This window comes from Cibotium barometz, chromosome 59, assembly GCF_041138505.1.
Source record: "Cibotium barometz isolate CiBa-2024 chromosome 59, ASM4113850v1, whole genome shotgun sequence".
NCBI lineage: Eukaryota > Viridiplantae > Streptophyta > Polypodiopsida > Cyatheales > Cibotiaceae > Cibotium > Cibotium barometz.
In genome coordinates, this window is record NC_141104.1 from 31,538,250 (window position 1) to 31,551,632 (window position 13,383).

The window sequence follows — 13,383 nt, forward strand, 5'->3', positions numbered from 1 at the left end:
GGAGAATTTAATACATGTCGGATCATGCAACGGGGTTGCACGTGCGAGGTATTGCTGCCGAACGAGACGAGGACCCCCACACATTGACAATTTAGGAGCATGGCATTTGCTTGGGTGTTTGGGCTGAGCCGGGTCAAAATATGTGCACGGACAGCGATGTCAAGAGGCCCACGCAAGGAATGGGGCACGTGTGCAGGTCCCTCTCGAAGCTATGTGTACGTGTGTGGCGTGTGCGTGTGTGTTTGGTTTGCCGGCACACCTCTCACAAACTCTAGAGTCTAGACATGTTGCTTTTTTGTGCATTCTTTCCGAGTCTTCCTCTAGTTCAATCTCTACCTCGAGCAAGGGGGCCGCTTCCTTGTGTGCATGAGGGCCGGTGAGGATGATTATCTTCGTGGTTTAGCGTTAATCATGAGTTTGTCTATACTATCTTAATAATCATGCTTCCGTCTATGCATGAATATACAGCTTTCTCTCCATCTCTCTGGCATTAACGTTCTCAGAGCTATTATAATCTTCCATGGCAAATCATGATTGATGTCCTCTGCCCATCTCTACGTTACTGTTACCAGAGCTCTCTCTATTGCTTTATTTGTCTGTGTTACATTAATCCTGTGTTTCCATAGCGAATCAATATGATCACAGTTGTTTAATCTCCATGTTATAATTAATAGAAGGCAATAATTATATTTTTCTTCAGCTTTCTCTCTGCTTCTAACCATCAATATAATATTTTCAGCACAAAAATTCCTGCTGGTAAGTGCAAGTATTGTCATGAATAATTAAGCCCTAATTTCTCTTTGATCAACGTAATGTTGGCAAACCTCATTTTTTCCTATTATTTTTGCGGCTTGCAGGTACTTGCATGTACTCCCGTGAGATCATCCAAGCCAGCCACCAGAGATTAAATCCCAGCTGCTAGAGCGCCACTCCATATCCAAGCAACACGACCAGATATAAGGTACGATTAACACTTGGGTTAAAAATGTTTGGTATTAGTATTACTGGGATATTATTCGTAATTAACATTTGGGTTATCATGTTTGGCGCTAATATTATTCGTAAGTAACTCTTGGGTTATTGGTATATTATTCGTTTTCATAACATCCTTTGGCTTCACTGTTTTCTTGAGTTGGTATCTATGCCCTATGCCTTAAGGATCCGGGGCATCTGATGGTTGATCTGTCAGTGAGTCGACCTAGGATTCACTACCATATAACCAAATTATCTTAACATGATTGAAGGTCTGATCTGGCATATTTACTAGTTTTCAGATAGCCCCTAACAACACTTTTATCCTACTCGAGTTACATTATACCTATTAATAATGCGAGATTCTGGTACTCACGGATGTACTAGGGTTGCAACTCAGGAGTCAGGACCTGCGCTGTGTCGACTGCAGCCTGCACTGTCAGTTTTTCGTGTCATACTTCAGCTGGGTTATGCATGGTATCTAATGAAGCCATGCTACCTTAGTATCTTTGTCATACCTGCCCTAACTAGGTTATCCTGCAAGTAAAACCATAGTATCTTTGTCATACTTGCTCTAACTAGGTTTTGTGTCATACTTCAGCTGGCCGGCTATGCATGCTATCTAATTAATGATGCCATGCTACAGTAGTATCTTTGTCATGTACTTTCTCTAACTAGGTTTTGCTTGAAGTAAAATCATTGAGAAGATAGTGATTATAGTAGTTTTAACACATTATTTCACTCATTATCACTCCACATTTCATTTGTAGCAACTAGTAGCTAACTATTTTTAAAAAATATATCAAGCCCTCTTCTTGTTGATTGCACACTCAAAATGCGAAGTTCACATTCTACTCTAGCACCAACCCCTTCAATACCAACTTCCAAGTTCAACTCCAACAAGCTATGGAAAGAATCTATAGAAGTACAAGTATTTTTCTTTTCAAAGGTTGACTAGTGCTGATGGAATGACTTCTTTTCAACCATTGTGCAAGTATAATACTCAACAATCCTTATCACTGTCAGAAAACTCTCTTTTCACATAAATCTCTTAGTTAGGCTCCTCTCTCCATGCTCAACCCATAGTAAGCAGGGAGAGAGTCCAAAGTCCACCCATATGCGAAGTATGACTAGGTGTCCACCATTGGCTATGATTGCAAGTCTAGATTGAACCCAAGCTTGCCCCTCAAGAGTTCAATCACTTTCACTAAGTTGCCTACATGCCATCCATGGACTCCATTGAGCATTCCTTGGCAATCATAGCTCTCTCTTTTTTGTTGTCATCAAATCCCTTCATTTTATTGGTATGCTGGATCCATCTATCCAATTATTGTCCATTTGTGAATCTATCTACATATGGTCTATATGTTCGTGGGTTTACTCAAGCATCTCTCTCTCTCTCTCTCTCTCTCTCTCTCTCTCTCTCTCTCTCTCTCTCTCTCTCTCTCTCTCTCTTTCCTATCTATTTCTTCAATCCTCTATCTAGTGACTAGCTCTCTACATATGTGCGTACAAGTTTTCTTTTATATATAATTTATCCTTGTATGCATCCATCTACATGTTATTTTGTGTGTGTGTGGGGTTGGGAGAATGGAAGCATGGATTTTGGGCATTCCATCTAATATTACATGCATGTGGGTGTGGGTGTGGGTGTGCTTGCACACACACACACACACATGCAATTTATCCACTCTATATTTTAGGAAGCGATCTAATTTTTTGTTGAACGTAAGAAACACATGTCATATATAAGTTGTCACTATCATAATAATTCTATTGAAGAAAAATATTTTACTCGCAACATGTTTGGGAAAAAAAAAAGTAATAGTCTGTAGATTAATTAAGGACTACGAGTCCATATATGATTAAAAATGAGCAAAGAAAGGGAAAAAAAAAGATTTTGTTACTTCACTAAGGTGCTCGTTTGCAAAATAATTGGAAAACGACTACTCCTTGGTAGTTTACCCATTCCTCATTCTATCTTGCATCTTGAACTTTTGTAGATTGGTGGCCTTTTATTTCAACTGATGAGAAATGAGGTCCTCGTGTGAGTATTCACAATTTTGTACATCTAGATTGACAAAGGAAACATAGCCTCCTCTAAGGGTTGGCTTCTCCATCTCTTCAACTCACTTTTGCAAATGGTTGAATTGAGTTCTTAGCTATGTGTTCAGTATAAACAACTCCTTAATATGCTCCTAGAGGATCAAGACCAAATCTTGAATTGAGTTCTTAGCTTTGCGTTCAGTACACACAGCTCCTTAATATGCTCCTAGAGGATCAAGACCAAATCCATATGCCTAGTGTGGGATACTCTTGATGAAAAAGCCAAGGCTTCTACGAAATATGTTTTTTATCTTCTCCATGTGATCCCCCCCTCCCTCTCCCTCCCCCCCTTACACGTCTAGCGTTAGGATGGGTGAGAGAGAGAGAGAGAGAGATGAGTGCAAAAGATAATTTCGTCGACATGTGAATAATCCCTCTCTCATTTTTTCTTGCATCTTGAACTTTTTGTAGTTTGGTGGCTTTTTATTTCAACTATTAAGAAGTGAGGTCCTTCGAGGTTGAGTATTCACAATTTTGTACATGTATATTGACAAAGGAAACATAACCTATATTTTCTTGTGTTGAACTTGATGATAATAGATTCTATGTATTAGTCTTTGCAATTGCCTCCATTACAACCACATCGGCTTTATGTTAATTTTTTTGTTCCTTAAAGTTTTGACCTTCCTTTTTCCTCCACTCCGGCAAGCACCCAAATGACACATTCAAAGCTACCTTTTCCTTTCCTTGAGCTTGTGGTCATATGGATTTGTGCTTGATCATGTAGGAGCCTTTTGCCGTAAGTACTTCTGTTGCACATGCAGATGCATGACTTTTTCAAATGCAAGACTTTTCCAAAACTCCTCAAAATAAAAAGAAACGTAGAGCTTCTTGGGATTGGAAAAAATATATATCAAGCTCATAGCAAAATCATCCAAGTACCTTCATTGGTGATTTATGATGTCAACTCTTGAAATTACGTTGCATCCAACCAAGGATGATTTTTGACAGACTAGATCATCCTTCAAAATGACAGGTATAGTAGAAATAATGCCTGTTTTTTCACGATTTATGTTATTTTTTATGTTCACACAAAATAAGTGGTTGTATTTTATGGCCAAAATGCCCAAAAACAAGCGTCATGCCCGTCAAAAAGCAACTTTGCATCCAACATTCCAAATTTACATGAGTTCTCCAAAACTTATTATGTGCTAATGCATTGATTATCCTTGTCTCTTGGCCATTAATGAGGGATCAATCACTAATCTCGAGTGTGGAGTTAGGATACAAGAATAAGGACCCATCATCATGAGTGGAGTTATGATACGACACTAAGGACCCATCATCATGGAAAATTCGCCTCAACTTTTTTTCAGGCTACTTCAGCATGTTACACAATTTTGGGTGATTTTGACTCATTTTTTAGTGTAGATGAATCCGGGACGTATAGAACCTGGCCCCTCATTTTAGTATCTAGTTCCGTAAGTCTAAGGTACCAAATAATAACGTGAATGTTTGTTTTGAAATTTGAATAATATTAGAACTGCTCTACGTAGTAGTACGTTGAAGTATTTATTCAGCGTATTTATTTCAGTTAAAGGGACGGGTGTAGCATAGAAGCTTCAATATACTGTTAGCATAGAAGCTTCAAATATAGCGTTAGCGTTATACAGTGTAAATGGATGGATGGAGAGAGAGAGAGAGAGAGAGAGCCTCTGAAAAGAGGGTCTCTCCCTGTATATGTGTGTGTGTAAATGGATGGATGGAGAGAGAGAGAGAGAGAGAGAGAGAGCCTCTGAAAAGAGGGTCTCTCCCTGTATATGTGTGTGTGTGTGTGTGTGTGTGTGTGTGTGTGTGTGTGTGAGAGAGAGAGAGAGAGAGAGAGAGAAAACCTCTGAAAAGAGGGAGTCTGTGTGTGTGTGTGTGTGTGAGAGAGAGAGAGAGAGAGACTCCTCGTGTGTGTGTGTGTGTGTAAGGGAGAGAGTGCCTTGGGGTGTGCGAGCACCGGGGGGTGTGTGCGTGAGAGAGAGAGAGAGAGAGAGGGAGAGGGAGAAGGAGAGAGCGAGAGAGAGAGAGAGAGAGAGAGCTAACAAGATACGATTCAACACAGGCTTAAAGCACTAATAAAGAATTGAAGACATCTAGCAATCTATGTCCGGAGGAAAGGAAACCTCCCTGAATGAGCCATTCCAAGCCAACTTCTCTCTGATCACAAGCGGGTCAGGCTCAGAGGATGGGATTAGTGGGCTGCGGGAGAGCTCAAAAAAGCGGGGCAGATTGAAAGACGATAGCTTGACAGACTTCTACACAAAGGATCAGCAGCTAGAGAAGAGGGCAAGCTCGCCATCGCCATATTCTGGCCTGCTCCTTTGCCTTGGTAACCAAGCATCGGAAGGCGGTGGCAAGCTCGACAACATGCAGGAGGATGCCATAGCTAGGGCACCCTCTAAACTAGAAGAGATGGAGGCTTTCCATGCTTCAAAGCGTGCAGTTCATGTGGTCGTGGACTCGCCTTCAAGGCCCTTTGCAAGCCTCCAGCCACATCAAATTAATCCTAATATTGTTTCATCTCCCATTAGCAGCTTCAATCCTGATCTATTTGCAAGGCTTTTGGCTGCACCAGCCATAAGCTCACATGAAAAGCCCAGTACATTACTCCAAGCTAATTTGGACCCTCACTTGCAAGCTTTCCACAGTTTAAAGCATGGATTAGCGGCATCAGCTGCCCAACCAGGCCAACATATGCAGGGATCGAGCAGCATAAACCCAGGTTTAGCGCATCAATTAGGTCAGTTAAACTCTCATTATCAGCGCAATATAGGGAATCAACAATTAGGTCAGGTAAACCCTCATTTCTCCCAAGGTGGTGGTACTCATGCGAGTCCCTTTCATGGCTCATTTATGGAGATGATGCAAGGCACTAGTGACCAATATATTAATGGAGGGGCATCTATGTTGCTGAATGCAGTGGAGGCTGCGAAGGTTAACAGCATGCCCAATAATTATCAGTATGGGATATCCAATACAAGGCCATACTCAGCTAATGAATACAAGAAGAGCACACACGTGCGTAGGGTTATCCCACACGGGGGGATACTGGGGGGGAGGGAGGCAACAGCAGCAGCACCTCGCTCTGTGATGGTGGTGATGGAGGGGCGCTCTATTGAGCGCGCGCTTTGCTTGCATGACTATGACTCTTATGAGAGCTTCGCCAAGGCACTCTTTGAGATGTTCGGCAGCGACAAAGCACAGGATACTAGCATGAACTCCAAGTCGCCATGCAGCTTGCAAAACGCTATCCCTGGCTACAAGATTGCTTACGAAGATAGTGAAGGCGATCTCCTCCTCGCTGGTGATCTTCAATGGAGGTGACCTCCTCTCCAATAGTACACTATGCTTTTATATTGCTAATAAATTAGCCTCTAGTTCACCCACTCTTCTAACATTTGCTTTTCTTTCAATGCCCAACACAAAGAGCACACACACTAGATGTATTCACTTCCTTCTATCTACACACACACTAGATGTATCCACTTCCTTCTATCTACACACACACTAGATGTATTCACTTCCTTCTATCTATAAGGCCTTTGTCCTATGCTTCATTGAGCTCTCCAAAATTGGATTTCTCTTATTGATTCGAGTTCTCTTTTTTATTTTGGATGTATGCAGAGAGTTTGTGCTAGTGGCGAAACGAATCAAAGTTCTACCTGTTCAAAGCCCAAGCGTTAAACCACATTAACAAGCTTTGGATTGGTCATATGAATTTACCATATATGGAGTGACATTTCAACTAGTTAGAGCCCTCTAGGATAATATCCATGTAGAATTTAATTCTTCTCTTGCATTAGCAAGGAGTATAGCCTAGTTAAAGTTAGTTTCACTTTCTTGGGAGCTCTAATTTAAAGAAAGAAATACACAAATTGTGAAATTGAAACAAGGGCATGTGGTTTAATTTCTTCTCGTGTCTAGCAAATCCATAATGTGTTTACAGTTTTTATATATACAATAAGAATTCATGAAGTGTCAAAAAGCATTGCAAGCTTGAAATAAACTTGAGGTGAAATATTTATAATCTTTATGAATAAAGTATAAGAGAGTGTGTGTGTGTGTGTGTGTGTGTGAGAGAGAGAGAGAGAGAGAGATTGACAAAAGGAGGGATTTACACAAGGTGAACACAGTGAGAGAAAAGTTTCCTTTTCTATGCAACTATTTAACTTTATAGTAAGTTTTTGTTTTATGAGGATTACCTCAAAAAACTTATTCTTATAAACATGTGTGTGCACACGCATGTGCATGTGCTCTATGCAACTATTTACTTTAAGTTTTTGTTTTATGAGGATTACCTCAAAAAACTTATTCTTATAAACATGTGTGTGCACACGCATGTGCATGTGCTCTATGCAACTATTTACTTTAAGTTTTTGTTTTATGACTACCTCAAAAAAATATTCTTGTAAATGTGTGTGTCTATATGTGAGAGAGAGTGACAAAGACAAAGAGGGGGAGAGATTTACACAAGGTCAATATAGTGAGAGAGAAAAGTTTCCTTCTTTGTGCAACTATTTAACTTTAGTAAGTTTATTTTTTATTACTACCTCAAAAAACTTAATTCTTGTAACAAAGAAAGGTTCATTGATAGGCCAAATCATGCTAGGTTTTATGAATTTTTGATGAATTCCTAATCAATAATTTCAACATGTGGGAAATTTGTGTGGGCCATAACTTTTGTATCTCTTATCGAATTGGAAAAATCATGTAACGGGCTATATTGTACTAGACAATCCAAAGGTTGATTTGGATTTTAAAAACTACTACTAATGCAAGCTCCAATTATCATGATTGACAATCTTGTTATTGAGTTGTGCTCTTGTCTTCATGTATATGCTCAAGAATATTGCATTTACACATTCTAGACTTATATGCATGTAACTATTTAACTTTATTTAGTTTCTGTTTTATGAAATCAACAACAAACTTCTTGTAACAAAACAAGATTGTGCTATGCAACTAATTACTTTATTTAGTTTTTTCTTTATGACTACCTAAATTATTTTTGTAACAAAACAAGGTTCATTGATGGACCAAAATATACTATGGTATATTAATTTCCCATGAATTACTAATCAATTTTAATATGTGGTGAATTTGTGTAGGCCATAACTTTTGTATCTCTTTGTTAACACATTTTGTAATTTTGATTATAAGCAATTTATAATATTTTTAGTCAATGGCTTATGCCAAAAGTATACTTGGTCAATTTATAGAGTATGTTATAAAGTCTTAATCTTTTGAAGCCTTTGTACTGGACGTTCGACCAATGGTAAACATATGGCCATTGTCTATAAGTGACTTGTGAGATATTTATGGTAGAATTTTACAGGAACTTTCAGATGCTCTTGAGAAACTTGTGTGCAGAGACAGAGAGTGTGTGTGCTTGAGAGATATACTTGTTAAGTGTCATGTCTCTTAATTGCTTGCATTTTCTTGTGTGTGTGTGTGTGTGTGTGTGTGTGTGTGTGTGTGTGTGTGTGTGTGTGTGTGTGTGTGTGTGTGTGTGTGCGCACGCGCGCGCGCGCGTGTGTGTGTGTGTGTGTGTGTGTGTGTGTGTGTGTGTGTGTGTGTGTGTGTGTGAGAGAGAGAGAGAGAGAGAGAGAGAGAGAGAAAGAGAGAGAGCAAGATTGTTCAAAGTAAATCATGCTTGTCCTTTTTCACATATAAAGTACTTTCTATAGGACTTTTTAAAAATCTTTGTTCAGTCAACTAGACATGAATCTTCTAGTACCAAGCTCTAGGAGCTTGTTTCAAATCATATATTAAAGATTTATTGAGCTTACATACCTTATGTTCTTAACCAAGTTGGGCAAATCCAGTTGATTGATTCACACAAACTTCTTCCTATTAGTCACCATTTCGAGAACGTTATTTTAATGTGCAATTGGTGCACTTTCCATCCATGATGAGCTACCAAAACAATAACAAATCAAATAGTGACCATACGAGAAGTGAGTAAAACTTTCATCATAATCAATCCCATCCTATTGGGCATAACCTTTTGCAATAAGTTTGGCCTTGAATCTATCAACAGATCCATCTACCTTTCTCTTGACTTTAAAAACCAACTTAGTACCAATAGCTCTCTTGTCATGTGGTGGATTGACTAAATCCCAAGTACCATTTTTCTGAATGTTATAAATTTCATCATGCATGGCTTTCACCCAATTTGGATGTTCTTGAGTCTCTTCAAAACTCATGTTTGTCTACATCATATAAGGAACTAACAAATGCAAACTCAACAATATTTTCTAAAGAATTGGAATCGGTTTGAGCACCACATTTGGTTCTACTCTACAAAGGAGTAGACAATTTGCTATCCTACAAGGTGCTTCTATCCCATCTAGGCATAACCCTAGATTCATTGATGCTGATCTTTTAGTATTTACTACATCTTGCCAGCTAATCTAAAGTTGGTGCATCAAATTTCTTGAGCATTCCCCCCCTTGTAAACAAACAAGGATCAATAGGAAAAATCTATTGAGAATCAATAAAAAGTGGCACAGTAACAACCCATCAAACATGTATGGAGGATTGGCATAGGCATGCTTTATTGAATTCCATCATCAGATAGATAGAATCCTCTGAAAAAATGACATCCCTACTGACAATAATCTTCTAGAGAAGGTGCTCTTTTCTTTCAGCACTATAACTAATAAAAATGCACTTAATTACCTTATCATCAAGCTTAGTTATGCTTTGTACTGCCACATGTGTATATGCCAAATAACCAAAAATAGGCATGTTTTAACCTTAGGTTTTTGATTGAACCAAGCTTCATATTATTCAAAGCTTTAGTGGGACACCTATACAACACAAAGGTGGCATAAATAACTACTTCTATCCAAAACTTGTGTGGAAGGCGTTGAGCTTTAAACCATACATCTAACCATATCCATGAGAGTCCTATCTTGTCTATGTCAGCAACACTATTTTGATGTGGTGTATAAGGAGTTGGACATCTATTCCCCCCTCCCCCCCCCTCTGTCGTCTGAACGAAGAGTTTGAACTTTTTAACCAATTAATTCATTTTCAGCCATAGCAACGAAGTATTGAAAATGAGAAAATACCTCTGATTTTTCCTTCATAGGGTAAGACCAACTATACTTACTCTAATTATCAATGAATGTAACAAAATATAAGTTTTCTCCCAAACTTAGTAGTCCTCATTGAGACCACACATATCACTATGTATGAGCTATAGCTTGTGATCAGCTCTATCTGCTACATTCTTTTAGGAAAGGTTGGTGAGCAAAGTTTGCCTAGGATGCATCCTTCACAAACATATCTTGGTGGTGGATCAAGTTGAGGAAGATCCTCTAGCATTCCATGTTGTTGCAAAAATGTCAAACCACCAATACACGTGCGGCCAAACCTAGCATGCTGTAATTGGGCTCTTTCATTACATTAGAAGTGTGTTTTCCAGATAAGCAATATCACACTTGTGACACGCGTCCAATTTCTACCACCCCGCTGGTAGTTAAAGATCCAGTAAGCACAATCTATTTGTCCTATTCTCTATCACACGAATAATGCGTGTATCATCTACTATGCAAATTCAACATTAAGACTCCTCCTTGTTAGAGTGGGTATTAAAAAAAGATTCTTTTCAATTCCTAGAACAAAAAGTCTATTTTTGAAGACAAAGGTCCTCACCACTTACAGTAGTGAGAACTATCTCACCAATACCTTTGACGAGGTAAGTGGCATTGTTGGTACACATAATAGTGTAAACATCTTGGGAAGTCTCCATATATTTGACCAAACTTTATTTAGAAGTGATGTTCTTACAAGCACCACAGTCAAGAAACCAACTATTAGAGATAGTTGCATTGAGACATGCATCTTGGTCACGATTATAATTGTAAATAGCCAATAGTCAGGCCTTGATGGAAAACAACATTAGCAGAGCCCTCTTCCTTAGAACTTTGATTGTCAAAAGCATAATTACTAGAACCCTTGTTGGATTAGTTTTTCTTATTTTCTTTATTTTAAATTTTAAAGCAATTTTCAATTGCATGGCCAAGATTCTTGTAATACTAGTAAGTCACCTTCTTTGGCCATGCAATTTTCAATTGCATGGCCAAGATTCTTGTAATACTAGTAAGTCACCTTCTTTGGCTATTCAGAATCACCCTTAGCTATAAAAGTTTTGTTAGAATTAGTCTTCTGCTGAAATTTCTTATCCTTATCCTTGGCTACTAGAGCCTAATCATTGCTAGATTTCACAGAAATATTCTTTTTGGGCTATAATGCCTTGCACTTATTGTTTTGGTAATTTGGTATGCCATGTCTATGTTTCTAAAATCCATGTTACATTTATATTATTTGGTTGTTCATTATAGTAAGATTTAACACTGTGAGGGGATGGTACGTATGGTTGGTGAAATTCTACAATCTGGTGTGCATCAAGCTCCAAACTTACATATCTAGTAAAATAGTTGATCCTTTCCTTTTCAACTAAAACACTAGTTTACATATAAACCCATAATTATTTTTTGCAAAAACTGTGTATGTGTGTCGTGTGTGTACATCCATGTCTAATTTGATGCTATATCATTTTTATTTTTTTAACTTTTGTCTCTTCCTTAACCTTTAAAAATAATTGGGTGATTGGTGATAGTCTATGGGGTCTAAGGTTTGTGTGAAGGTGTTTGACCATAGATCTAGTGAGAAGAAGGTCATGGGCTATGTTAGAGATTTTGGTGATCCCACCTACAATATGATACGCAAGGAGATAGTCCATGATGAACTTGTTTTGTAGATCCTTTTCATTTTATCATTTAATAAAAAGATGATAATGAAAATTGCATATTAAATGCAACATAGGAAGAGCGTTGGTATATTGAAGAGGGTAAATGTGTTGGTATCAAAATGGCATTGAGTACCATTAACTCAAGTTTAGGAATTTAGGAAAATATGCACAATTTTGGGACAATTCTTTGTTAGATCCAATACAATGTTTACTATGCGATATGCAAGATTTATTATTGGATGTTCTCAACAAGCATTTAAATAATGCAATATGATTTATGTACTATTGTACATTTGTAACAAGTATATATGATGTTGGTGGGATGTAAATTTGCCTGCACACACACACACACACATGCACACCAAGAATTAAGTTTGTTTATATCACATAGCCTCCAGTTGACCATCAAACATAGAAACTTTAACAAAGAAAGGATATTCAATGTAACTTTAAGTTGTAAGAAAGACTAGGTGATAGAATTAAAAAGATCACCATCTGTATTGAATCAAAATTCTTGAACAATGGGTGAACCATAAATCTAAAAGCTTAAGAAAGCCTTACAATCTGAATAATGATTAAACTATGAGTTTGGTAGCTTCATACAACATTGCTAAAAGATTACGAAGCTAGTTGCCCATGTGTGCTAACAAATCATTCTTGCTCAACTGCTGACGTGTGATGGTGCCTCACTTTCATGTTGATTCCATTGATTTTGTTTGGCCTTGAGTATTATAGCCTTTGGAATCTTGATTTTCTCTGGAAGTCATCCACCCTTGGGCTTCCATGTCCAAATGATGCAGCTAGTGTCTTCCCAACGCTGAGGATCATTTCTGTTCTCGCTAATACTTGTTCCAGCAATCCTTATAAACCTCCACATCACTTGCATTCTTCTTCTTTGAAATTGGTGCCCAATATTGTATCTAAACTTGTAGGTAGTTTATCGAGTTGTTGTTTTGATCAACATCACTTCTTGTCACTCCCAACCATATTGGGTAATTTGCATCACAAGGTTGTACAAGCACAAAATCTCCTTTAGAAACATCAAGAGTCGGATTGAACTCTTCAGCATGTCTGTTGCGCATTGGACCACAATAATGGTCCTCATTTACATCAAACCTTTCATCTACATCATCCTCCACTTGAAGGTTAAGAGGCTCAGCTTTTTCGCATACACTCCTTGGGCAAAAGTCATGAAATCCAATGTCTTCCCTTGCACTAGGGGTTTGCATGTGTAGCATAAGATTCTCCCAATAGGCAAGGACCTGATTGATCCACTTAGCATAATCACTTTGGTCTCCTTTCTCTTGCAAGTTCTCTTTCCACCAATTGACATGTTTTTTTTAAGCCCTCCACAACCTTCTCATTCTCCTTAACATACTCAAAGGGTGGCAATACTTTTGGAAAACCTTCAGGAAGCTTGGGTCCTCCCTGGTCATTTCTCTTCCATAACTCTATACCGCTTTCTGGTAACCAATCAACATTTTTGGGTTGTACTTTGTATTGCATCAAAGGTATTCCATCACTCATATAAAACCTGAATTGCAATGGCTTTGAAT

The 13,383-nt window shown here is 38.3% G+C and overlaps 1 protein-coding gene across 3 annotated transcripts; it reads left to right on the forward strand.

Moving 5' to 3' along the window:
• Nucleotides 1-326: 326 nt before the first annotated feature.
• IAA33 (indole-3-acetic acid inducible 33) lies at nt 327-7,073 on the forward strand. Of its 3 annotated transcripts, none has more exons than XM_086793248.1 (4): nt 327-756; nt 858-961; nt 5,129-6,386; nt 6,691-7,073. In XM_086793248.1, exons 3-4 carry the CDS (start codon nt 5,170-5,172, stop codon nt 6,758-6,760), a joined length of 1,287 nt encoding a protein of 428 aa, XP_086649374.1. In that variant the 5' UTR covers nt 327-756; nt 858-961; nt 5,129-5,169; the 3' UTR covers nt 6,761-7,073. The 3 variants fall into 3 exon arrangements, with proteins under 3 accessions (XP_086649374.1, XP_086649375.1, XP_086649376.1); XM_086793249.1 differs by having other exon boundaries at nt 336-376; XM_086793250.1 differs by lacking the exons at nt 327-756; nt 858-961 and having other exon boundaries at nt 5,039-6,386.
• The last annotated feature ends 6,310 nt before the right edge of the window (nt 7,074-13,383 follow it).